Source organism: Gadus morhua, chromosome 1 (assembly GCF_902167405.1).
Source record: "Gadus morhua chromosome 1, gadMor3.0, whole genome shotgun sequence".
NCBI lineage: Eukaryota > Metazoa > Chordata > Actinopteri > Gadiformes > Gadidae > Gadus > Gadus morhua.
This window is the reverse complement of record NC_044048.1, coordinates 27,801,141-27,828,640: the sequence shown is the minus strand read 5'-3', so window position 1 is coordinate 27,828,640 and position 27,500 is coordinate 27,801,141. Positions and strand designations below refer to the sequence as shown.

The 27,500-nt window shown below is 46.0% G+C and overlaps 2 protein-coding genes across 2 annotated transcripts in view; both read right to left on the bottom strand.

Moving 5' to 3' along the window:
* Nucleotides 1-1,024: 1,024 nt before the first annotated feature.
* Nucleotides 1,025-14,920, bottom strand: rnd1b (Rho family GTPase 1b). Its single transcript, XM_030363721.1, has 5 exons — nt 14,668-14,920; nt 14,041-14,128; nt 5,757-5,866; nt 5,192-5,326; nt 1,025-4,470 (listed from the first exon to the last, which is right to left on the bottom strand). Exons 1-5 carry the CDS (start codon nt 14,785-14,787, stop codon nt 4,225-4,227), a joined length of 699 nt encoding a protein of 232 aa, XP_030219581.1. The 5' UTR covers nt 14,788-14,920; the 3' UTR covers nt 1,025-4,224.
* Nucleotides 14,921-18,001: 3,081 nt separating this feature from the next.
* Nucleotides 18,002-27,500, bottom strand: part of cacnb3b (calcium channel, voltage-dependent, beta 3b) — a 26,193-nt gene continuing 16,694 nt past the window's right edge. Inside the window, exons 8-14 of the mRNA XM_030362582.1 lie at nt 25,242-25,300; nt 24,849-24,949; nt 23,521-23,672; nt 22,773-22,868; nt 22,271-22,441; nt 22,129-22,176; nt 18,002-21,673 (exon numbers count right to left, since the gene is read on the bottom strand). Of these exons, the coding sequence (XP_030218442.1) occupies nt 22,147-22,176; nt 22,271-22,441; nt 22,773-22,868; nt 23,521-23,672; nt 24,849-24,949; nt 25,242-25,300 (609 nt within the window). The 3' untranslated portion in view covers nt 18,002-21,673; nt 22,129-22,146. The remainder of the gene's footprint in view (nt 21,674-22,128; nt 22,177-22,270; nt 22,442-22,772; nt 22,869-23,520; nt 23,673-24,848; nt 24,950-25,241; nt 25,301-27,500) is intronic.

Sequence of the window (27,500 nt, the reverse complement as noted above, 5' to 3'; positions counted from 1 at the left end):
CCAGGGTGTCGAGCTCTGCCAAGTGGACGGCGGGCCTGCCCTCACGGACTGCAGACAGCAGGGATATGAGGAGAGAGAGGCAGGGAACGCACTGGTTGTTGCTTTGGATGTTTGGTGGTTGGGTGTTTTGGTTGTTAATTCATGTATTTTTTCCTTGTTTTCATTCTGAATTTGTTAATACATTGTTGAAATCCCCATTCCATTCTATATGGAGAATTTATTTGAATTGACTTCAAGTACACTTTGAAAATGCTCTTTGAACTTAACTTGTTTTACTTGAACATAGTGGTTGACTATGTTAAACCCTAAAACGAAACACCTCTCCATTAGGGATAGAGGATGCAGTGTTTATTGGTTAATCAGTGCACCCCTTCATGCAGTGCAGCGGCAGGCTCCTTAACTCAGCAGCCCCTTTAGCTCTGAAGAGCCTGTCTGAAGGAGTTCAAGTTCATGGTCGTGTGTGACAGTGATTGGAGCCCAGGGGAGGACCTGTTGCCCAGCCTACATGTGACCTTGTGAAAAGCAGCTTAAACTACAGTGGCCCCTTCAGGCTTTTGAGAATGGATGTACACACAGGAAGGCACCGTAACTCCTGCAGCGCTGATGCAACCGGCTCAGGATTGGAGACACATGTTTCTCTTTGATCAGTGCTCTTTCATCTTTTTCATTGAGTGAAAACATATTGCAAAGGTGTGAAAGGCGCAATAACACATGGGTATTACTTTGACTTTGTTTTAGATTTTTCTTTTGTGCTCAATTATATTTTCTGTATGTTGACCGCTAGACCTCCTTTAATGTCTGTGAGAAACAGCCTCTCGCTTTCAAGCTAATCGAATTGGCAATATTTTGCCCATAAAAATGATGGGTTGGCTGGATTGTGCGGCTGTAAACAAGACTGATTGAGGATTTTAGTGTTGTTCCAACCTAAATGAGGAGGATGAACAGCCAACACCCACAGACAAATGAATTGGTTCCGCTGGCCATATGGTCTATGATGAAAGCAAGTCAATAAATGAACAACCCGTGACAATAGTGCCGAACAGGGCAAGCTTTATTAAACACTGCAAAAAAAAAAAAAGAGAGAAGAAAAAGATCCAGTCGAATGTCCAAAATAGAATTTCAATGAAAGAACATATCAACCAAACAATGAAAAGGCAAAAAATAGCTATCAAATAAATATTCACATCAACATTTCCTCTTCCACAATTGGAATCATGTGACATTCTTAAAGATGTCTTACAAAGATTATAAAACAAGATACGGTATGTACAATCATACAAGTTTAATAGGACATGCTTAGGAGTTTGACTGCACCATTGTACCACACACTGACTACAACATAAAAGCTGCATATTAACTGACATGGTCCAAGAGCTGCCCGGTCCCCTGCAGTAGGCCTGCGCCCGACGAAAGCTTGCCAACCCAAAGAACGGAAGAAAATAATGTTGTTGTTTTTTTGTTTCAAAGCAGGCAATAAAAGCATAAGGGATGCTGTACTGGATTTGGATAGGTCTGCTTGTTAGCCAATGTTTTTTTAACCCTTAAAGTGTATTTATTATCTGCACGACCAACCCCAAAGAGCTGGTCTCAGTTCCCCCTATGCTGAATGGGTTGCTAGGCAATGCAAAGGAATTTGGTTTGTGACCGTGGCCTGAAAGCCTTTGTGCAAATCAGCACTTTTTCTCTCCTTCTGTGTGCCAGGGGGCAGAATGCAGCTGCACTGCCACACTCCACCATCTCAGAGACACGCTGAGAAACAGCAACACCTGGACTCATGTCAAGCTTCTTTTTCTTTTTTTTTCTTTTTTAAATACAACAGTATAAACAAAAGTAAACCGAGAAACGAACAATGGAAAAATAGCTTTCTTTGGACAGGGCCAGCCTGTGCATTTTTGTTGATTTCTTGTTCTACTGTGACCCCCCCAAGATTTCCTTGCTCCCTTTCTCACTAGCCCTTTTCGCACGTTGATTGTTAGACTTCTGACAACAGTCTCCAAAGTAAGGTCCTAATCCAAGAAGCCATCTGCCGTTATCATGGCCTTCGAGCCATCCAGACCACAAAAAAAAACAGAAAAAACCTAATCCGGGTCTAATTGACGCCTCAACACCTTCTTAATCATGATTAAGTAAAAAGAACAGCAAAATTCTAGCATCTTCAAATCAAGTCACATTGTTCACCAGTACTCACAAAGTCAGATCTATTTCATGGCACATAACATGGTCTTGGTTGACTCTACTCAGCAGCGGCTACTAACAGGAAGAAGAGAACGAGGCAAACACAGATTAGCAGCTTCTTTGTACAGCGGAGATGGGTGTGTGGTGATGGGGTCGTCGTTGTTTCAGCGCTGTCGCATGATGAGGTTATCACAAAGCTGCATCGTTATTGCCGCACGGGTTACTTTGCATCACAAGCACTTAAATTGTTTATTGCTTTATGGTTAGAAGCATAGGGATCAATGCCACACACACGCACGTATGCAACCATGAAGCTCAAGATTTAAGATCGTAAATGGGTTCAGACTTCCTTCCGGGTCACCCATAGTGCTGCTCATGGACGTCGGATCGATGAACTCGTTATCGATTGATCGACTCATTTAAAGGACCCCTCTTGGAAGAGGGGTCTGGAGTGCTACATTGGATTGTTAAAAAAAGAAAGAAAAAAATATAAGAAATCCACAGGCATATTTGTCAAAACATCTGAATGAGTATCATAACACAAGATGTGAAAGGCATCTTTTTTTAAAACTGCATACAACTGGAGCACTGTTGATGGGTCAAAGTACCAACAGCACAATGCTACAAGTCCTTTTTGTTTGAAATGTGTTAAACTGGGAAGCAGATTTTAATCATTGTTTGGCATCGGTCTGGTTTAAGAGTCGTACCTTGGACCTATACTTTTTTAGAAGTCTCATAGGACTAAGACTGGGAAAGTTAATGACAACAAGGGACAGCTTGGCTTCGAACACCTCTTTCCCATTCGGCAAAAGAAACCAACAACAAAAGCATTAATCCTCCTCAACTCTAAAACCCCCTTTGTCCCTCTTCCCTAAAGCATGCTATTTAAAAAGTCAAGCTTGCAAGGTACCTAGCAAGCAAGCTAGCTTCCTCCTCCTTTCTCAAGCCCCCAACACAAAGAAAAAAAACGATCCGGTTACTTTGAGCGCGTGTCTTTCTCTTTAATCATCCGATACATATCAACCATATTCAACGTGGCTATTTACCCCCCCGCTCCTCCCCCAGGAGGTGGTGGTCGGCAGGTCTCTCTGGAGCCACCCAGCGCCCCAGAGCCCCAGTCATCCGTCCGGGGGGTCACGTCTCGTCTAGAGGACGTGTGTGGGGTACCCGTCAGCCCACCTTAATAGCACTCATCCTCATATCCCTGCTCCCATCACGCAGACAATGAGACATGGAATAGCTCTTTATCTAATTAGCTCCCTCCCTGGGAAACATCCCATAATCACCCCCTCACCCTTCCCCCTCCTCCTCCTCCTCCTGATCACCGACCTGTGTGTGTGTGTGTGTGTGTCTTTGCAGAGCTATTTCCGGAACACAGGTGATCTACGCCCCATCTCAGCACATAGGGGCACGGTTCGGAGGATACTAATGATTTTTCAAATGCCCGGTGTTCATGCTAGACTCGTTTTATAGTGTTTGGAGAGGATAATTCATAGCTGGTCAGAGAGCGATGCATTATTATTCTACGTTTTTTTTTTTCTTTTACGTCACAAGACTTAACATCGTGCGCCGCACGTCTACCAAAAGCTGGGGCCTGGAGATAGCGGAACCGTATCGAGGCCACGCCCACGTGGCTGTGTACCGCTTACGGTTGATAAAAAAAAAAAGAGTAAATAAATAAAAGAAAATCGTAGCTTGAGGATGTCCAACCTTGATTGATGTCAATATCAAAAGCAAGATAAGAGTAGAGGGGAAAAGAAACGATGGGTGTGCACAGCTGGACAGTTCAGAGCGGTGGACCGCGGCGGCGCGTCCATCACTGCTAAGATGTCGGTCGCTTCCCGGGAGGGGGGGGGGCGGGGGAGGGGAGGTTTCAGCAGGGAGCCGTGTTTCCCCGGTGAAGCCATCGCTCCCCCCCCTCTTCCCCAGCCCCCCCGCCCAGCCCGACATCCCCTAGACTCAAAGAGGCGAGAGAGGCGGGGGGGAGGGGGGGAAGAAGGGGCCGGAGGCAGGGAGAGGACAACCGCGAGGGTCTCTCCCCCAAGCCCCTCACATGACGGAGCAGCTCTTGGCCTTCTCCTTCTTGAAGTTGGAGGTGAGCAGGTCGGACTTGCTGGGGAGGTGGAGCAGTCTCTTGGAGAGGCGTCGGGTGGGGCTGGACTTGGGCAGGGGCTGCAGCTTGTTGATGCAGGCCAGCGCCGCCGTGCGGAACACGCTGTGGATGCTCTTCTCCGAGGTGAAGGCGGAGCACTCCAGGTAGGCCTCCGCACCCAGCTGCTTGGCCATGGCCGAGCCCTGGTCCCAGCACACAGAGAGAGAGACAGTCAGTAGGGTTCAGCCGGATGGGTTAACACTGCGCTGTGTAGCCTTTCTACTGTTCATATGACTGATTTTATTTTTTTTGCATTTATACACACTGATACAATTTTATTCAGAATTTTTATTTATTTTTTCTCTTAAACATTTATACACACTTTTGTTCATATTTAAAGTTTGTATAATCTATTGTACGCGTTCTTATTTATTTAAATGTATAAAACATTGAAATAAACATTCTTGTGTTGATTCGGTCGTTGGTAGACTGGGTAGCCCCGCCCATTCTGCCGGCGATTTGAGTTCACCGTGCACAAGGGTCTGGAGAAGAGCAATATATTTCTTTCTGCTTCAGATACGTTTTTGCGGGAGCCAATCACCAAGCTGGATTTTCCCCTTGGCGCACTATTGGCTGGTTTAACACAATGACAGCAAGCAACCAATCGCGTACAGAGTAATTTGAACCTGTTGATCACGCCTCTTGTGCTGAAGAAAATGACAGCAACTTCCCCAGACCAAGATCAATCTATGATTGATCTTGGTCTGGCAATAGCCAGACTAGGTTGTTGGTAGATGGGTTTTATTCATTGATGGCCATATTCCATAATGCATGCAATCAATATATGTTAAATTGTTAATATATATGTTAAATACATTGTCAATGTAAAACATATGTGGTCCTGAGAAGGTATTGCTCTCTGACCTGCTCGTGAGTGATGGGGGTCTGCTTCTGATTGGACAGCTCCATCAGCGTGCACACGTCTGTACGCAGGTCGGTCTTGCAGCCAATGAGAAGGATGCGTGTGCTGGGGCAGAAGTCCAGGATCTCGGTCTTCCACTGTTGACCCAGAACATGATGACATCAGTGGGTTTCTCATGCTAGCATGCTGACAATCATTGGATCCTCTATAGATCAAAATAGATTTTAAAACCTTCTGCCTCTTAAGACTCTAAAGTAGTTACTATTTGAGTATTTACTATTCAGTCGTTATTCAGACGCCTTCATCAAAAAGCGACCTAGCGTGATTTCAGCTACAGGCCTACAGTCTTAAGCGGGCAGTTAAACATTTAGGCATCTTACTGAACATCGCCTACTGGTAGACTGTGGACATTGAGGCTGGAACCCAGTATCTTCTGGCTGGGAGTCACGCCCTAACCACCTCACCATCCCTACAAATCATCCGTGATCGCCACAGTCTTGCCAGACCAATCGGATATCAACTAAATTTATCTTTAAATAAGACAAAGACTTAAAATCCAGGCCTTACCTTCTTCAAACCGCTGTCGACAGTGTCTGGGCGGCTGATGTCAAAGCAGAGCAGCACGGCGTCGGAGTCGCTGTAGCAGAGGGGCCTCACGTTGTCGTAGTACGGGGAACCTTTGGTGGGACGAGAGGAGGGGAAATAGATTACAGCTCACTATAACCACCTCCCTCACGCATCTCCTTATAGCTCTTATAACCAGATATCTATTTGACTTGCTATTTCACTCCATGTGTCTCATGATAGCGAGAGAGTGAGTGAGTGAGTGAGTGAGTGAGTGAGTGAGTGAGTGAGTGAGTGAGTGAGTGAGTGAGTGAGTGAGTGAGAGAGAGAGAGAGAAGGAGCGAGCGAGCGAAAGAGAGAGAGAAAGCTATCGCACTAAATATCTAATCGTCTAATCGTCAAAGGTTTTAATTAAGCCTTTGTGACGTGATTATCGGCATGAGTCTGGCACTAGGAGATGAAACACTGTGTGCCGTTATTTGTTTTTCATATATTTATTGTTTACTTGGAATTTAAGAGACTTTGTCCAGAAGTGAGCCGAGGGAGAGAGGGAGAGGGAGAGGGAAAGGGAGAGCGAGAGACAGACAGACAAACAGACAGACAGAGGGAGAGAGAGATGTGGAGGAGGAGTGGGTAAACATAAAGAACACTGAGGCAGGGATGATGTGTTGATAGGTATCACATCTCAGTCTAAGCCATAGTAAGGCCTAAAAAAAAAATTTGTTTGGCTCCGGTTTCCGACCGACCCTGTCCATTTGTGTGCGACCCATATTATTTTATGAGCTTTAAAAAAAAAAAAAAAACGTTTTTTTTTTTTTTGATGCAAACTATAATTACGTTTTTGCACAGCACCTCTTCATTCTGTACAAGGATGAGCGCATTCTCTCGTTTATAAATGAAAAAAACCTACTTATCATTCGCTGCCGCTGGAAAAAATAAAATAAAAAAATAAAATAAATTCCCTACCTACCCATGACCTCAACTGACAACCAACAGGAACCAAACTTTTTTTTTTTTAGGCCTAATGTGCTTCCCCTGCTCCTCCATCCGCTATCAGCATCACAGATATTGGCGGGTGGATGTGAGGGGGTATATGGGGGTATGGATCCTCCTCGCTCTTCTCCAGCGGTAGATTACACAAGTGGAAGAGTGGGACTCGGGGCAGGCAGGCGCTCCCACTCATGTTTAGAATCCTTAAGTAAGCTAACCCCCCCCCCCCCCCCCCCCCCGCCGCCTCTCACACACACACACACACACACACACACACACACACACACACACACACACACACACACACACACACACACACACACACACACACACACACACACACACACACACACACACACACACACACACACACACAAAGTCCTCTGCGCTGCGCAGTGGTCCCTCTGTTTCCACAGCAACAGACTTGGAATCCACCATCTGCATCAAGCATTCCTCCCACCCCTCCATAAAGGCGGGCTTTAACTGCCAATCAATCATTTTACACTGCAAGCTGCCCACCCACCTACTGCCCAGGACATTCCTCTTCTGGGTGACGCGGTTGTGCACCGGGGACACGCACCCCATCGCTAACACAGAGCCATTACAGCATTCTGCAGACACACACGGAACCACACACACAGGCACAAAAACATAGACACATGCACAAACACACGCACACTCACTACTCATGTAGACACATGCAGACACACACACACACACTGATACACACATACACAAACACAGAGACACAAGCACACACACACACACACACACACACACACACACACACACACACACACACACACACACACACACACACACACACACACACACACACACACACACACACACCACATTTTGGAAGCATCTAGAGGTAATCTGTGTATCAGCGGCGATGAAAGGGGAAGGGGGTTCAATAGGATTAAGGTGTTTACTTTCCTCTGCATGTGAATGAGGATCCAATCTCCTCCTCACGGCTATGATCACATCAGCAGACACAGTAATTGCTCACTACAACACGATGCAACCTTCTCTTAATGGATCCAAAGTGTAAAAATGGAAAGAATTAAAACCTGAGAAAACAGTTCACAAGCCCATTGACGGACACAAAAAGAGCAGACACAAGAACATGGCTGTGTGTGCATGCAGATCAGTTCCATAAATACTTAACGATATTCCACATTATCAAAGGGCAGAATTGAATTTGCCAGCTGCCCAGAGTTGTGCGAGGAATAATGACAAGCTGTGATGGAATTCCTCAGGGCCGCGTGCCCGGAAGAAAGTAAACTAAGATTGCCCGAGGAACCTCAAGGGCACACGTTCGCATCACCACACGTCTGGGCCTCCCTGTGCCTTTGAGCAAGGAGCTCCTTTTATACCCACGCTCGTCTGGAAGGAAGCAACAGATCAAAAACCAGCATTTCTAATTCCCATCTTCTAATCTGAAATGTTAAACCAACGCATCAGAACAGTTCACCACCAAACAGGAAATTCGATTAGAAATGGCATTGAGCCTCTGCAACCTTTTAACAACTTTGTCCATTTGTGAAATGCCAAGGGCATCTGATAAAGACGAACGTATTTCTTGTCCGGGAGAAATGAGACCAATTACTGCCACGGCGGCGACCTCTACGGCGACCGCGCGTGTCTTTACAACAAGGTTTCCAGCCGGGTCCTGGTAAAGATTAAAAGCCATCTGTGGCCTGTGTCTCCCACGCGGGGTAATGACAGGGCGGGGAAGCCGGGTGTGATTGTGCATTAAACTGTTGCTGATCTATGTGCACCGATCGATGAGACAGGCCCTACTGGGGTCCGAAGAGCCGTTTCAATTAGTTAGACAAATAAGTCACCGAGCCAATGAGGGGAGAAGACGATAGGGTCTTAGACGTTCTGAAAAGCTCTTGGAACAAAACAACAAAAATTCATATAAAATATTTTAATTTTTTCCATTAATGAAAAAATCTGCTCTTCGCAGCTGAGTCGATGTAAGTGTGAAGTTTGATTTGCATAATTTTGCACAGATAAAGTCGTACTATTACTATTGTGAAAATGATGCATGGGTCCTCCTACCGGCGCAACATTGTGCTCCTGCTCTTTCCATTGCACGTGCTGGGCAGCATTCACACACACAGCACGCAGCTAGCTTCTGACCCCCGGGAAAATAGCTGCCTCCATTGTGGTTATAAAACCCCAGCCACCGCGTTCCCCCGCTGGGCCACCACAAAAAGGCCCTTCCACTGCCATTAATCCTTCACCCCCTGCTCCCTGACCCCACAGCGTAGCCCTGCTGCCCCAACTCGGCTCGGGGCCAGCATGGGGAGAAGAAAGGCAGGGAGCGAGGGCTGTGGGGAGGGAGGGATGTGTGGCGGTATGGAAGGACGGACGAAGGGAGCGATGGATGGATAGATAGACAGATGGAAGGGAAAAGTGGAGGGATGGCTGGAGGAATGGATAAAAAGATGGAGGGATGGGGTGGAGGGATGGATGGAGGATAGATCCTTTAATGGAGAGGGAGGAAGGATGGATAGATATGGATGAATGGCCCCCATGCTACCCCCAACCCTCCCTCCACTCTCAACCACATTCTTTTCATCTGCCCCCCTGCATGGCTACAGCAGATGGGCATTTTCTGAGGCATGAAACATGGAACATTGAACCTAACTAACTGGGGATTTGCAACAGAGGAATGAGAGGGAGTGTATGGGTGAATTCCCGGGGCTGAGCTCAGCTCCATCAGTCTGCATGATGACGCGACGCCCAGAGCAAAGCGTCGGGGTGGAAATTGGGCCAGAGTGAACGTACGCTTCACAGGCAGAGACGACAGACGTTGGTGTACAGGTGGGGGAGGGGATATAAAATATGTATAGGTATTTTCAAATATTATATATATATATATATATTTATATATAATATCCATGTTATGCATTTCTGCTTGCGGTCCAGATTTGAAGTGATCGTCATTGTCTCGTCCACATTTTGAAATAAATGTGCAAATAGAAACGCATGTAGATAGAGGACACGTTGAAGAGGTGCTGTTCATTCATCTCCGGTTCGTTCATTGAGATTGAAGATAATGGACTGAGGGGGTGAATCACAGGTTCTGAATTGAGCTGTTGATGCTGTGGTTTTAGACATAGTAGGTCCTGCAGGTCCCACTAACATGAACTAGTGTTTCCCGTTTCCTGTTACCCTCGTTTCACACTGCCATGAGGCGTGAGACATTGTGATCTGATGGCCCCCCACAGGGTGACAGACAAGAGGCTGCCTGTTTCCTGAGCCTCCTGCACATCCTGCTCAGCATCATCACGGACATCATCATCATCACCATCATCATCACCAACATCATCATCCTCACCAACATCCTCACCAACATCATCATCATCACCAACATCACCTTCCTCAACTATGAAGTGTTACATTTCCAGAACAGTGTTAGGACCAACACAGTTTTAATATTGTCTTAAAAACAGCATAAACCAGACTTTATTATTCCCAATAAACCATTTGGCAATAAATGGTTTTCTCAGACCTAGACAAACCTATCCCTTGCATTTTCTGGACTCTAGTCAAAGACACTATTTTCCTAGCATGGCAATTAACTGTGATTTATGTCTTTGAAATATAGAGCCGATCTGCCAAAAACCAGCTAGAATGGCATCCATTTCCTTTTTCTTTTTTTTTACAAATATAAATATTAATACCTGTCAGACCATTAAGGACCTTTGATGTATAGCCATGATAAATTAGCATTTCCCCCACAAATCTGATTAACACCCAAAACAGATTGTTCCATAAGCCAAATTAGATGTTGGCGAATCAAAAGCAATGCGCCTTTGTGCATTTATCAAACAACTAACTAATCATAGTCCACACACTCAAATGCAATGCCTATCACATCGCAAGGGCCATTCACGCTGGTATAAATCACCCCTTAACAACATAACAAGCTGAATTATTCACTATTCAAGATTGATGGCCATAGATTTATGATGTATGGCTCCTCCTCCTCCTCACCAACTCCTCCTTCTCCTCCTCCCCCTCCCCCTCCTCCTCCCTAACCTCTCCCCCTCCTCCTCCCTAACCTCTCCCCCTCCCTCTCCTTCTCCTCACCAACTCCTCCTCCTCCTCACCAACTCCTCCTCCTCCTCACCAGCTCCTCCACTCCACCTCCTCCTTCTCATTCCCTCCTCCTCCTTTACCTCTCCCCCTCCTCCTTCTCCTCCTCCCCCTCCTCCTCCCTAACCTCTCCCCCTCCTCCTCCTCCCTAACCTCTCCCCCTCCCTCTCCTCCTCCTCCCCTTCCTCCTCCTCCTCCTCCTTTACCTCTCCCCCTCCTCCCCCTCCTCCTCCCTAACCTCTCCCCCTCCTCCTCCTCCCTAACCTCTCCCCCTCCCTCTCCTCCTCCTCCTCCTCCCCTTCCTCCTCCTCCTCCTCCTTTACCTCTCCCCCTTCTCCTCCTCCCCCTCCCCCTCCTCCTCCCTAACCTCTCCCCCTCCTCCTCCTCCCTAACCTCTCCCCCTCCCTCTCCTCCTCCTCCTCCTCCCCTTCCTCCTCCTCCTCCTCCCTAACCTCTCCCCCTCCCTCTCCTCCTTCTCCTCCTCCTCCTCCCCCTCCTCCTCCCTAACCTCTCCCCCTCCTCCTCCTCCCTAACCTCTCCCCCCCCTCCTCCTCCCTAACCTCTCCCCCTCCTGCTCCTCCCTAACCTCTCCCCCTCCCTCTCCTCCTCCTCCTCCTCCCCCTCCTCCTCCTCCTCCTCCCTTGTAGGTAGATTGTAGGGCAGGGTTTGATTAAAAGAGGTGGATTGATTTTGCGCCGTACATCCTTGGCGGGCCGGTGGAGAGACGGAGCCGTCTAGTGCGGAGGAGGAGGGGAGCGCCGAGGATCGGGTGGGTTCCAATCGATGGAGGGGAGCGTCGGGGATCGGGTGGGTTCCAATCGATGGAGAGGAGCTGGGATAATGAGGAGCCCCTCCCACTCCTCTCGGGGACCACCAGGGGGCCACAGCCTCGCGCAATCAGAACCAGTTAAGGGAGGGAGGGAGGGAAGGGAAGAGGCAGATTGCTGGGAACGTGGGCTAATTTATACTTTTGGTTTTTCACATTTTGGTTTGGCGTTTATCCTCAAGAAAACAGACCTATTTTGTGGATTGGGGGGGGGGGGGAGGGGGGCTAAATGCTTCCCATGTGACGTCCTCAACTCTCTCAGTGGATGAAAATAGCCAAACAGGAAGTTGTGTCAGAGGACAGCCGACCACGAGAACCAATCACAGAGAATGAAGATATCAATGTGGAAGAGTAGGCAAAAAAATTCATTCATCACTCTTATTAGGTTAATCACAATGGAAGGCTAAGCTCTCTCTCTCTCTCTCTCTCTCTCTCTCTCTCTCTCTCTCTCTCTCTCTCTCTCTCTCTCTCTCTCTCTCTCTCTCTCTCTCTCTCTCTCTCTCTCTCTCTCTCTCTCTCTCTCTCTCTCTCTCTCTCTCTCTCTCTCCCTCTCTCTGTCACTCTCTCCCTCTTTTCTGCTCTCTCTTGCACTCACACTTTTAATCCCGTGCATCATGTGTTTTTTGGAGTATAGGTCACGGCAGGCAGCATATGGAGCAGAATGCAGGTCACGGCCCGCTGTCTGTCAGCTCCTCAGCCCTCCTCTCCCCCCTCCACCGGACCCAGGCAGCGGGCCCACTCACACTGACCGCTCCGGAGGGCAGCCCGTCTGGGATTAGGGAGCAGCGCTCGGTCTGGCCAAGGAATTACCTTCTTTCAGAATCAGCATGTCATCTTATTTCCTTTTATCCCCCACTCTCTCCCCCTGCTCTCCCTCTAGCCTTCCCTCTCTCTCTCTCCATCTCTCTCTCTCTCTCCCCTCCCTTCTCTCTCCCTCTCTCTCTCTAGCTCTCTCTCTTCCCCATCTATGTCCCCCTATCTCTCTCTCTCTTGCTCTCTCTCTTCCCCATCTATGTCCCCCTCTCTCCCTCTATCTCTCAATCTATGTCTCCCTCTCTCCCTCGCTCTCTAGATCAAGCTGAAGATAAGAACAGTGCGGTAAACATGGCAGCCACGCTGCATGCGAGCAGATTAGTTTCATAAGAGTTTTAAAATGTCAGTAGGCCTTCTGTAGACACACACACACACACACACACACACACACACACACACACACACACACACACACACACACACACACACACACACACACACACACACACACACACACACACACACACACACACACACAGCAGTACACACAAACATGTACACACACATAAGCTATTGCCAGCTCGACTTAATCAGCCGGGATGACCCAGTGAAGCTGTTTGGCATACATCCAGCAGCATGCTCCGCAGACCAAGACTGGAGCTGTGTGGAGCCCGATCCAACAGGTGCTGGTGGAGAGACCCAGGTTTTTCCAACAGTGTATTCAGGTCAGCACACACACCCAAACACAAACACAAACACACACACACACACACACACACACACACACACACACACACACACACACACACACACACACACACACACACCAATGCACACACTATAGACCCTAGGGTAAGACTTCCCCAACACATTGACCCTGTTTTTCCACTCTACGTACAGAACAATTTATATGAATGTTTGGAATATAGAAGGGCCACAGCTTTAGTCGTGCTAACAGCTGAGGCAATGCAAGTTCATGTTTATTTCCACATAAATTAATCCTATTTGGTAGGAAACAAAATGTGAGTGGGAGCCAAAGTATCAGATCCTTAATGGTTAATCTATAAAGTCCAATACTTTGGAATGCATTAGAGAAGAAGCCCCAGCATTAACCATGTGGACCCAAAATGGTTGGTATATAAGGAAACTGCCAAAGTTGGTGAATGTCTGCCTCACCCTAACCCTATTTATTTTCGTGAAAGGGAAACAATGTAATTTTATAAAAATGAAAAATGTCAAATCCAACGGATATTCATTCAGTAGGGCTATAGACCTGTCTTTAACTTCTCGCCTCAAAGGGAACGCAATACGGGAGGAATATAGGTGTAGCCAAACATTGCCGTGATTTCCGCCTTATCAGCGCGATACCGGGTCATGGAAATTAGATCACTGGGCCAGAAACCCAACATCAAACAACCGTCTCACCGCGTCTCCACGCGCTGCATTAGGCCTACAGCACGGGGGGGATGCTGCTGGTCTAGGGAGGGAGCATCCCCCCCCCTTCTCCCATTTGGATCAAAGTGCACCTCTCCAGCAGTGCTTCTGCAGACACGCGCCCCTCCATGATACAACAAAATAAGACAGAAAAAATAGGTGGTTTACCTGACGTGTCCCACAGACTGAGCTCCACGCGCTGCTCCTCCAGCTCCAGACAGGCTGTGTAGTTTTCGAACACCGTGGGCACGTAGGTCTGTGGAGCAATGAGCCAGAAGGAGGGTTGTAGTGAGGTGTCACTCACACACTAAGGCGCTAGGCTGTACAATAGGGCACGCACAATGTCTCTGATAAATATATGTTCATATAAACATGATATTAATGGTTAAACCCTTTGAATGCACTCCATTACATTCCGCTCGCTAGGCCCGCAGCGTAAGTGATTGGATGAATCTGATCTAAACACGCCGTAGACGAATAATTATACCAGGAGTTAATCGACGCTGCAGAGATGAACCGTTACAGGATTTATGTTTTAATATGCATTGAAGCTATGTTCAAAAAGACCCCGCATTAAATAAACTGCGAGCGAGCAAATGTGTAGAAAATGCGCATTGAAGCGCCTGTCTGCAAATGACGTGGAATAGATTTAATTTTTTTTCACCCCAAAAAGAACACATTAGGTGATATATAGCGAACGTGTGCATGCTTTTAGTTCAACCAAATCACAAATGCCAAACTGACAGACAGATAACATATGCACAGCTTTGTAAATTCCGTACGATGTTCACATACCTCTGGGTAGCAGTCCTTGGCCAGGACTTGCAACATCGCCGTTTTTCCGCATTGAACATCTCCCACAAGAACCAGTTTACATCTCACCACCAACGGCTGGTTATTTCTCCTTTCCTTCATTATGTTATAGTAATTGTCCAATGCTTTGCAGAAATATATATATTTATATATTATGTATATATAAAAAAGAACAGGCCTAAGTCAGTCTTTTCCCTGTGAGAGCGCGCGTTCCGTGGTCCAGTTCTCGGAGGATGCCCGCAGTTGATCTGATTGAATTTGCCACTGTGGCTCTATATAGTGCGCCGCGCAGCCAATGGGAGCGCCCCATTCCACAGGCGTTCTCCCATCACTTCACCGCTGTGAATAATGGTGTACGGAACGTCATAACAACTTAGGTTATGCTTTGTCGTCGACGTCGAGGCATTACGAAACCTGGTGAAAAGAAACGAAACACAGAATTGGTAGGATTACGAGATCAACATACCATCATTATATATTTAGTTATTTGTATTATTGTTGTGGAAACTTTATTTTAAATAAGGCTCTGCTCTGAACTGTTTGCTAAATCAGTTGTATTAAAAATGATGCTCACTTTCTTCTTATACATTCTGAACTTTAATCAACCAATGTATGCGATAGGCTCACATTTTTGGAATAACTTTCCAATTAAAAACAGCAATTGTGCAACAATTAACCCATATTGGCCAAGGTTAAAGACTCGTAATTTAAGCCAATGGCTCCTTGGCTCGCTGCAAATCGAATAAGGAGATTAGATTAGCTGGCCTCATAGATCAATAGCAGAGGACAATAGGAGCTTTTGAGCACACCACTGCATGCAGGCGAGTATGTTTGCCTAAAGTGAGTGTGAATAGCACTCTCCTATTAAAGGAACCAAGCTCTTCAAAATAACCTCTCAATATCATGCTTATTCCTCCTCATACAAAAAAAAGGCTTATTTAGCTTTTCCTTTCAGGTAACGTATCTCTGAAAATGAGGAAAAATGCATTGACTGCGTGGACTGATAATAGGTATTGTAACAATATAATGCAATGGCTGCGGTAACTCTGAAAACATGATTTGTGTTGTTATTTGTTCACGATGGAGCTTGTCTGATGATATTCATTCACACATATTTCCACATCCTATGTACAAAACGGAACTCACTTGGTGGGGGCTCCACTGAGTTTACACACTTTGCTCACCCTCTATCCTATCCTATGTAAGTGGTTGTTGTTCAGCGCTACAGACGCAATGATGTCACACAACAGCAGCCCTCTGATTGGTAGTCGGCCAGAACCCTCCCACAGGGGTCAAGTCAAAGGTCCCCACTGTTAGCCGAGGAGGGGACAACAAAGGGATTCACACCGCTGTTGTTTCACAGTGTGCTGGGAAGGGGAGAGCTGAAGGACAAAGACCAATTAGCCAGGTCTCTATCAGCCTACAGACTAATTAATGTACTTATGCAGAATGAGCAATCTCTCCAGATTTACGCATTGGTGCAGGAGTTTTTTCATTCATAGCACCATCAATCCTTCTTAACATTATTCTTTCATGTTTTACGATCCAATACGTTTTATGTGACTGTTTTTTTTTTCAGCGTCTGCTTGTGATGGCCTTCAACTCTGATGTCTGTCCTGGGGAATAATGCAATTTGCAGAGCAGAAGCACACACTCAGCAACAGTGGAGAAACCTTAAAGGGGACCACGGCCACCGACACACGACCACACAAGGGCTCGACGACAGCAAGAGTAGACCGGAGACGTGGCCTAGGATGGTTCCCTGAACCCTCTCTAACCCCTTCAGCCATTCCTAGCCCTGCCGCATAGCTGTCTGATACTGCATGGCCACTGCAGTGTCTCTCTCTCTCTCTCTCTCTCTCTCTCTCTCTCTCTCTCTCTCTCTCTCTCTCTCTCTCTCTCTCTCTCTCTCTCTCTCTCTCTCTCTCTCTCCCTCTCTCTCTCTCTCTCTCTCTCTCTCTCTCTCTCTCTCTCTCTCTCTCTCTCTCTCTCTCTCTCTCTCTCTCTCTCTCTTTCTCTCTCTCTCTCTCTCTCTCTCTCTCTCTCTCTCTCTCTCTCTCTCTCTCTCTCTCTCTCTCTCTCTCTCTCTCTCTCTCTCTCTCTCTCTCTCTCTCTCTCTCTCTCTCTCACTGACTTTCTGCCTCTGGTGGGACAGGAACAGACAGGTGGCTGTGAATAAAATAACATCTCCCAATATGACACACTGGAGCTGGGGGAAGCTGGAAGGGGGTGAGGGGGAGGGGGGGGGGTTGTACATGGAGGGCGTGACTGGGCTGTGACTGCTGACCCCCGTAAACCCTGCTCTGCCACTTGATTTGCTTACAGTGTGGATAATTAACATAATCCGATTGACAGGCTGGTTTGGTGTTATTTTAACAGGGAGATCAGACAAATGGAGCTGGCACTACTATTCCCTCAGTGAAATGCTATGTTTGGTGTGGATTGTAGGTCTGTTTGGGGAGTGAGGCGAGGGGCTGCTGGGTTTGTTTTTCATATGAACATATGAACTGAACTCCTACAGTTCATTAGCAGATGGGGTCGTCATAACACAATGAGCGTCAACCAGGATCATTCGTAGCTCCCAAGAAAGGCAGGGATTGTTGAGACTGGTTTATGCAAGTGGGGGGATATGGTAATATTTTACCTTGTGAGAGGGAAGGAAGTGATGTGATGTGGTCTGATCACAGAGATAAAGAAGGCCTACACAACAGATGGGTCAAGATGGTCATGAAGGACAATGACCAGAGAGCAGCTGTCCCTGTCTGATAGGACATAGAGCATTAGTTGAGTCAGAGTGTCCAGCATGGGGAGTTTTACGGTGCCCAGGGCCAAACATGCTTATTTGGACGATGTATTAAACCGAACATGGAAGCTGCTTTGTATCCAAGTACAGTTCCTTCATTTGTTCAAACTAAAACACAAAAAAAGCTGTTCTTTTTTTCTAACTCACAGCAGGCTTTATTTAACCCCATTTGAGTTGTATTTATGAAAAAAATATCATGACAGTTGACATGCCAACCGGTTTCTGAAATAATAATAAACCGGTTATTAATTAATAATAATAATCAGATCGGCCTAACCATAAAATAATAACCGTTTTGGGATGAGGGGAGTGAGAATTGCAGCCAAGTAAAAATAGAGCAAAGAACCGAAACAATCCATTGCTAACAGTAAGCCCTTATGTGGTCTTAATATTTCTAAACGCTTTGGTTTCAAGATGTCTCTTCCACCATCTGGTTGTAGGTTATGGAATCGCAACACATTATTTGCGTTAAAAAAGATTTGGAGAAAGGGTAAAGAAGAAAAGAGAGGAAAGCAATATTAAAATGTCATGTTTATTTTTTATAACCTCCTCTTTCCAATATGTTCCTGACAATATATGCATCCACATCTTAATGACATACTTGGATATTGTTAAACATTTTTTCTTAGACCATGGGGACCTGTGGACATCAGACCTGACAGCATACTCAGTACTGGAGGTGGCTACAGCATTACATTTAGTGCAGTTATTGCATTAGAGATATATCAGACATACAAATGCAAGTAGTGCAATTATACCTCGACATAACTGAAGAGATATCTTGATAGTCTTAGCTAGTGCCCGTCAACGCTAGACTTTGTATTGCATACAGAATTTAGGCATGTAAAAACCAAAAATCAAAAAGGTGAAATTATAATAGCTAAAATATTGTGCTTTGGATGTCCAAAGTTGGTACTTCAAATTTCAGCGACAAAAGCAGCTGATTACAATTAAGGGTGCTGTGCTTAGAGTCATTTTGTGTAAGAGGATGTATTTCAAACTATTGTCAAGTAAGAACCCATGGGCAAGCGAATGTCAGCAAATTGACAGGTGGTTGCAAATAATTACAGCGCATTATTATAAAAAAAGACAATGTTAAATATACATTTATAAAATACATGCTTTCTGAGGTTTTGATGAGGGAATTGTGTACTGCAGATGAAACGCTTTGGATTATAGGTCTGCATTTCTTCTTTCTGTGAAACCTGATAATACTCAAGGAAGAACTGAAAGTTGAATATACAATATGTACAAATAACTGGTAAGTCGTCATGATAATGTTTACTTGTGATTGGTTATGTAGATTTTCTCTGTATGACATTGAAAGATAATGTGATGATGGTCCTAAACAGCCCTTCTTTTAGAAGAATAAAATATGCCATTCCATGCACATACATTTTGATAATTATATGTGGCATAATTATTAAGCCAGTTGCCTTAATGTGTGATTTTTTTTGTGCTTACATGACCAAATTAGTGCTTATTTATAATGACTAAACATATAATGAATAGACTATATTGTCGAGTTCAGAATTAACTGAATGACACTATTTAAAGCGGTAATGTTTAAGATTGAGCCCCTCCCAGTTAGTATAGGTGGGAGAATTTCAGAATTAAAATAACTCAATAATAGCTCGCTGTGTCGGAGCTACGGGCTGGCCGGCATTTTATAATTGTAAAATGTATCAGGTAGGATAGGATTGATATCATTATTTAAATCAATATCAAACAGCATTGACTACAGATATGCCCAGATCCATCTAAGCTAAAAGCTAGTTGAAATGTTAACCATTGTGACATTAACTATTCGAATTGTACATCTATCTCATTAACTTATTGTTGGTCATAAATTTTTGTTATCGATATAAAGTTATCGACTTCGTGTAAAGAAAACGTGGATCATTAAGAGCCTAGATAACCAAACAAGCGAAGTTTCATGAACATCCCACTAGAGGGCGCCAAATCTCCACGCCGTTTGTTTGACTCAACCTCTATAACGCATTGAAATAGGGTCATGGACTTGTATCTATGCATCATGTATCCAGAGAGTGTGAGTTTAACACAAATATTTATTTTTTCTGAGTAGTAAAACAAACGGGTGGCTTCAGGTTGACATCACCCCGGCTGGGTTGCAGAACGTGACGGTACCTTTGTGGAATGTAGGCTACTGTAGGCCTGTATGGCCAGACGCTGGAGGCTGTTCTGGTGGTAAGGCATGCAAGAATACATTCTTGACAATGTAGAAATGAGCACACAATTCAATTCATGTGCAAACATGTGCTCTTGTAAGGTTAACCTTTTACTGTTATTATGCATGAAAGCCGTTCTATTCTACTCTAATGTGTATTAACATTTCCTAATGGTTTTTATGGTAGGCCTACCCTTTTGACGATAGTTGTTTTGTTTCCGTTGTAATTTTCCAGTATTTTTTTTTCACAAAACAATTACTGTCAAACAGCCAATATCAATATGGTACAGATGTAACTGAATTAATCACCCAGTGGTTAAGATTAATGGAGTTCAATCAAATAGTTGAATTGCAAGCAAAAGTTAGGCTACATAGGATGATATTGCTTTTCTGTGTTTATTTAGAAATGTTTTAGCCATTGATAATTACAAATATTAGACTATATTATAAATACATCTGAATTTTACTGAGAGGAATCTTAAAATATGGCTATAGTAAATGTTGCCAGACTTGTCTCGCTCTGTGATTAAATCTGTTTACCTCGCGATACTATTAGCATTTTAATGCTCCCACATTAACATGCTAATCAATGCTAATTAATTGAAGCAAGCCTTGAAACACTATGCTATTCTGAATTGTACTTGTAACTTTGTGCTTTTCATGCATATGTTTGTAATGTAATGCCGATTGATTAGTGGCTGCGATACCAACATCTGTGATGAGAATTCAGGAGACCAAAACGGAAGTGGTTACAGTAATTGTTAAACAAATTGAAACAAAAAAAATCCAAACGGTAATAAATAGAAGAAAAATAGAAGAAAAAGAGGGAATATTTACCTCTGGAGTCTGTGCGGATGTGTGCCTTTGTGCCTGTGTGTGTATGTGTGTGTGTGTGTGTGTGTGTGTGTGTGTGTGTGTGTGTGTGTGTGTGTGTGTGTGTGTGTGTGTGTGTGTGTGTGTGTGTGTGTGTGTGTGTGTGTGTGTGTGTGTGTGTGTGTGTGTGTTTGTGTGTGTGTTGACTCTGCTACAGTCTGGTGTGCCTTAAAGCAAACATGTGGATGAACAGGAGGACGAGGAGGAGCTGGAGGAAGAGGAGTGGCTCACCGGGAATTGTGGGAAAGGGAAGACAAACAGGACCGGTGTAGATAAAAGAAAACATCACCGCACAGAAACACACACACATGATCACACACATGCACACTTTGTGTCGTGTGTATCCGATATGAGTGCGGAGCAAGTCCCTATGCATGTGGGACTGTGTGCCCTGAGTGTGAGCGCATACACAACCTGGAGGGGGGGGGGGGCGGTGGGGGGGATGGGGGGGGGGGGGGGGTCATGGCCTGAGTGGGTGGCATGCTCGTTGGTCTGTCCATTTGTCCATCTGTCTGTCGGTCCGTCGGTCGGTCTGTCCGTACGTCAGTGGTTGTCTCTCTGCGTCCCAGTTTGCCAGCCAGGTAGGTGTGTGGTGGTAGAATCAACCCTGAGCCACACAGCATTGGGAGACACAGTTGGGGGAGATCTCCCCTAGGGGGCAGCAGTGAGGCATGGCCTCCTCCTCCTCCTCTACCTCCACCTCCACCTCCACCTCTTCTTCCTCCTCCTCCTCCTCCTCCTCCTCCTCCTCCTCCTCCTCCTCCTCCTCCTCCTCCTCAGCAGCAGCTGAAGCAAGTCTTCAACCTTATCTTCTCCTCTTCTCTTCGCTCATCGTCATCCAGTACAGCATCCTCATCTTCCTCATCCTCCTCATCGTTATCATCATCATCCTCATCCTTATCCTCACGTCGTCTGGGAACCCGGAGACAGTTCACTGCCCCACTGTCTCCGGCCCAGGTGCCCCTGTGTCTTACGGGGCCAGAGAAGGGTTGGCCTGGGGGAGGTGGTGGCTGCTGGCTTTGGAGAGACGAAGGGGAGCTGCTGCCCTCTGGTGGTCCCCCCCGGTCACTGCGCTCTACGGTTTGTTCTGCTGCTCAGGATCTCAGTCACAGCTCAGGCTGCACCTACAGGGAGTGAACGCAGTGAAGAATAGAACATCGTTTATATGGGCTGTGTGTGTGAACTGCGCAAGCCGGAGTGAGCCAAAGGAGACGTCCTCCTCACGCCCTGGCGCACGGTTCACACGGCGATGTGTCGCCTGTCGCACGCCTCTGAAATGTGGAAGCACACTGTGAACAGTGTGTCCACATAAACGTCAGGGCGTAACGGTGACTATGAATGCCAAGGGTCAATGACTGGCCGGGCATTTCATGCACGGTGCACATCTCAGAGACTACAAATTAGACTGAAAGTCCATTGTTAACCATTGTTTTGGTACAAATCTATCTAAAAATATGTGATTTATCATCATTTATGTATCTACCACTTGTTATGTTTCTCTTGTTAAGAAATGTAAAGGCAGTTTCGCATGAGATGCAAGTTGGATTTAAGATGCAAAAGTATCCAAAGATTATCTTACCTGTCCTTCTGGAATGGATCATTCTATTAACTCTTGTGTCTCAGAAAACTGCAAAAAAACATAAAACAGGGGAGATAAAAATCAAGAAACAGTCATGGTACTTTACAATCCATAACAAATATTCATTGCGAATCAAACTCACCTGTTGGCTGGAGTTGGCTGAGGGCGGGGTCACCACGCTCTGGTCCAATAGGGGGTTGAGGGGGGCGGAACCAGGGAGGTGAGTGGCCCGCCAATATATGTCTAAGTACTCAGCCAGGTGTTCACACGCATCCTCCAGCTGGTTCTCATCCAGGATGACATCAAACATCTCCTAACCACGTCAGAGTGGGGAGAGAGGTGAAAGATAGAGGGATTCAGCCGCCATAGTAAAACTAATGATTCTCTTGATAATTAGAAAAATTTAAAATATAATTATGAAACCGCCTCAATAATAATAATAATACCATCGGCATCTACACAACAAACAGATTGTTGCAAATAATAGCCGTCTAGTGTCTGCTATAAGCTATTGTAAACGGGAACTTTGTGTAGCCGTTCTTACTGAAAGAAAGAAAGCTATAAGAGTTACACAGTTCTTCCCCATATCCTGTTTATCATCTGCATTCCGTGTTATTGGGGTCAACGAGGGCCCGTGTACATACGGGGGGGCACTGAGCCAGCTTGTCCCCGGCCATCATCTGGACGTTTAGGTGTTTGCTCTGCGATTTCCCCCGAGACTTCACCAGCCTCTGGAGGACCTGGGAGGTGAACCAAACACACATCGCCGTTAGCAGGGAGATGCAGAGGTACGTCACCACCCCCCCCCCCCCCCCCCCCCCCCCCCCCCCCCCCCCCCCCCTTTCCCCTCCCACAGCCCAGAGCACACGGCCGTGTCACGATAGCGTAAAAATAATGTTTTTTAAATTTGTTCAGAAATGGATTTGAGACCTGTACAAGGAGTGCAGCACCTTTGCATTTTGCAGTACCTGTGCTTGTTTCTGTTAAAACAATATCATTCTATTCATTGGAAAAGTAGGAGCCAGTACTCTAACAGCATCTGCGCTGCATGGCTTTCAAGAATAAGGGCTGTTTTTCTCTGGTGTGCTTAGATAAATGACCAACCAGTATGGTCACCCTAACTACTAGTAGACTGTTTCCAGATATGTGTATCTCTCTATGCAAAAAACAACATTAATTTCGCTTTCTCAGATTGCTATCATCAGCACAGCCATCTCTGATCAGAATAGCATAGCTGCACACATAAATGTGTAACACACACAATCACGGCACACACACACACACACCTCGGCACACACACCCCAAGGTGTTAAGTTAGTCAGCATTCACATTGCCACTGTTGTCACAAAGTATGATACTAAGGCCATGCCAGTGTCCTGACTTCTTTATTACCTTTGGCGAAGAGACCTTGACGTACACGATGATGGGGGCCAGGGAGGTCTTGAGGAGCTGGGATGGGTGGTTGATGGTGTCTGCGTCCAGGACCACCAGCTGGAGGGTCTTGGCCAGCTCAAAGATCCTCTCAATCTCACTCTGGACCTCAGCTGCAGCGACACACACACGCACGCAGACAAGAAGCCATGCATGCACATGTGCACGCAAACAAGCATGCACACACCCGCGCACGCACATACAGAAACACACACAGAAAAACACACACACACACACACGCAAACATTAAAACACAAACACAATATTTTGAGGGAACAGAGGTGACCTGCTTCAAATATCGGAGTAAGCTAGACAGGGCCGTATGTTCGCTTGTGTAGACGTGATACATCAATGTCACCTTTATTCACCTCTCGTGGCTATAAATGTACCACTTCATCAGATCATTATATTGTAGGGTTGAAGGGCAAAGTATATAAAGGAGAGATATGAGCTCTGCAATGAAGGTCTCGCTTGCAGCCATGGCAAGATAAGGATTATTACATACAACTATAATACACAATACTATATAGTAAACACAAGTCACAAAGTGCTTTACATTGAAACATAAACATTATGTTTGGAAGATTTAAATTAGCCTTTTAATTAATTCTCATTACTGGCCTCTTTGGCCAGTAAGGGAACTGCAGCTTGTGCAATCAGAGCAAACTCCTTAGGTTGGGCCAATAAAAATAGTAAACTAATACGAGTCATAAACACAGTACAATTAAAAAAGGCAGACACTTGCCATCATAGTGTGTTGGTTGCAAAAAGACCATTTGAAATCTAAAATAGTTCCGGATGTGCGATTCAGCCACTATTAACCACCGATCGATGCGTACCGACTGAGGTTTCCTCCTCGGGGGTGGAGTTGAGAAACCCAACTCAGCGCTTGCAGGGAACTAACCCTCTCTGAGAATGTGTCGAATTAAAGCGTTTTTTTTATTTTTTTTCCAAAAATATGAATTCAACAATTTTTAATTAACATAAGAAAATCGAATCGTATGCATTCCTAAAAATATTGCATACAAATCTTTTTTTTAAAAAAAAAAGCGTCGTCATGGTTCCACGATTAACGCAGTCGTGAACCTGTTTTGGTTCTGCATCGGATTTACGTCGGGTTTATGTTAGCGGACCAATCACAGCCCTTGCTGCTGCGTCGGACCGACGCAAGGTTACATTTTTTGGGAGGCGCACGTCAGGCCCTTGCAGTGGACGCAAGGAGGGTCCGCAAGGATGTAATTGGTCCCCCTTGCGTTTCGTTGACCTCATAGTGAACAGTGGCCACGTACCGATGCTGGAGCGTGTGTTGGAGCGCTCCATGATGGCCTTTTTGTTGAGGATGGAGCGCTTGGCCAGGGACAGATCGGCAGTCACCCGGGTGATGGAGATCCTGTGGGAGGGAGGCATCGCATCACACACATCAGCGCCACCACTCACTTTCTCACTGACTTCTAAAAATATACCCCGGGATCGATCGCTTCTATCGACTGTGAAATGCGACCCGTGCAAAGACTCGCGCTATGTTTTTTCGGAGTGTGTAAACGATAGGCATATACCGCGGCCTCACGCACGCTCATGAATTATGAACGCATGTTCCGAACTCATCCGAAGGGAGAGCGGATGTTTGCAGACGGGGAACCAGATGGCCGCTCTATTTGAGGGGAAGACACGGCTGTACCAACCTGCCATCGAACCGGTGTTTGAGGAAGTCGAACAGCGCTTTCTGCATCATGTCGGTTACCTAGGAAACAAAACGTTGAACAGGATGAGGAAAGAGAGAGACAAGTTTACATACACATCCTTTGGTTTATGCCCAATTAACACAAACACTACTTGCGGTTGATGCGCCCCTCATAAAACAAACACACTGACATGCGTGCCTTCAAGTTGATCCCCCCTTGTAACCCAAACACACGCACCTTCTGCATTGTTCTTTGAACCGTTCTGGGCCTATTCTTAGACTGTTTAGCAGACAAATGCTGAGTCTGTTTAAGTAAGAAGAGGTCTGTGTGTGACACTCCCCAGAACAATGGTGTGTGTGCGTGCGTGTGTGCGTGCGTGCACATGTGTGTATGTATGTGCGTGTGTGCATGCGTGCGTGTATATATGTATGTGTGTGTATGTGTGTGTGTTTGTGTGGGTGGGTTTGTGTGTGCTTGTGAATGCGTGTGTGAGTGTGCGCGCGTTTGTGTGTCTGTGTGTGTCTATGTGTGTCTGTGTGTGTGTGTGTGTGTGTGTGTGTGTGTGTGCATGCGTGCTCTCTTCCTCTGCATTGTGGAGGGGGTGATGTGAGTGGATCTGACAGTGAGCTTAAATAAAAATGAGCCTTGTACCTCCGAGACCTGGACTCTATTCAGTTACACGCATGCACACATGCACGCACGCACACACACGCACACCGATGCACATTCCCGGGATACACATGTTGGCACCCACACAAGTCCTATACATATAATGTTCTATACAGTAAACCCTGTATAGTGGTTAAATACAAACATGAACACTGCTGTTCAAGGGCCTGACACACACACACACACACACACACACACACACACACACACACACACACACACACACACACACACACACACACACACACACACACACACACACACAGACACACAGACAAACACATGCACACACACACACACACGGTCTGAATTGCATGGGATGTTAAAAGCGGATGCCCAGTGAAATATGGGAACATAAACAGCTGTGCTATCCCTATTCCCAGTCTGACGAGGAGAACAAACACAAGACAGAGAGGTGGAGGGAGAGAAGAGGAAAGTGACAAGGAAGAGGATCGATGGAAGCCTCGGCCTGGGGGTACACTCAGGAGTAAAGACAGAAGAAGAAAGGAGCAATGAAAGGGGAGAGAGGTGGGGAGGGAGGGAGAGAGAGAGGTAGAACATGATAGAGTGGGAGAGAAAGAGAGAGCGAGAGAGAGAGAGAGAGAGGGAGAGAGAGAGAGAGAGAGAGAGAGAGAGGGAGAGAGAGAGAGAGAGAGAGAGAGAGAGAGAGAGAGAGACAGAGAGAGAGAGAGAGAGAGAGAGAGAGAGAGAGAGAGGGGACAGAGCAAGAAAGAGAGCAAGAAAGAGAGAGAGGGAGATACATAGAGTACAGAGAGAGAGAAGGGGAGGTAAAACCACGGAGAGGGAAAGAGAGAGAGAGACAGAGGTAGGACCAGATGGAGAGGGAGAGAGAGGGAGCGTTTGACAGAGAGCGAGAGAGAGAGAGAGAGAGAGAGAGAGAGAGAGAGAGAGAGAGAGAGAGGGGGACGGACAGAAGCAGGGAGAGGGAAGGGCAGAGCGAGGAGGCTGACGTACAGCCTCCTCTGAGCACATCACTAGAGCGAGAGTGATGCATAAATATTTCACGCGCGCACACCAAACCAACGGCCTGGCGCCCGGCCCCCATAGCCACAGAGGACGGGGCGGGCGGGGGGGAAACCGGCCAAGCGCTCACACATTCACTTCCATCACATGCCAGACCTTGACGGGGAAAGCAGTAACAAGAAGATTCAGAACAATTTAAAACATTTTCACATCATGCCCCCTGCTTGCATTATCCGACTGCTTGCATGAGGGCTACGTCAGCCCGTGGTGAGGGAGGGGTCCTGTATGAGGCCGTCCCTCTCAAAGTGGGTCTGAGAGTCCGTATAATGCTTCAGTGCTATAATTTCATCAGGCTGACACAATGGTGCAATTACTTTGATTGCTAATGGGATAGGAAATGTAAACGCTATGGATCACTTTGTGCCACACTAGACAACAATTATAAATAAAATTATTTATTATTATTATTATTATTATTATTATTATTATTATTATTATTATTATTATTATTATTATTATTATTAACAAACACACACACACACACACACACACAACCCCCCCCCCCCTCCCTACACACACGCACACACACACACACACACACACACA

Bases quoted from the DNA above. Each gene is read 5' to 3' on its own strand.
- rnd1b (XM_030363721.1), bottom strand. From the start codon at position 14,787: ATGAAGGAAAGGAGAAATAACCAGCCGTTGGTGGTGAGATGTAAACTG. The intron at 5,867-14,040 runs GTAAACCACCTA...GTCCCACCAAAG, and splicing joins CAGTCTGTGGGACACGTCAG to GTTCCCCGTACTACGACAAC. The intron at 5,327-5,756 runs GTAAGGCCTGGA...CTGGGTCAACAG, and splicing joins TCGACAGCGGTTTGAAGAAG to TGGAAGACCGAGATCCTGGA.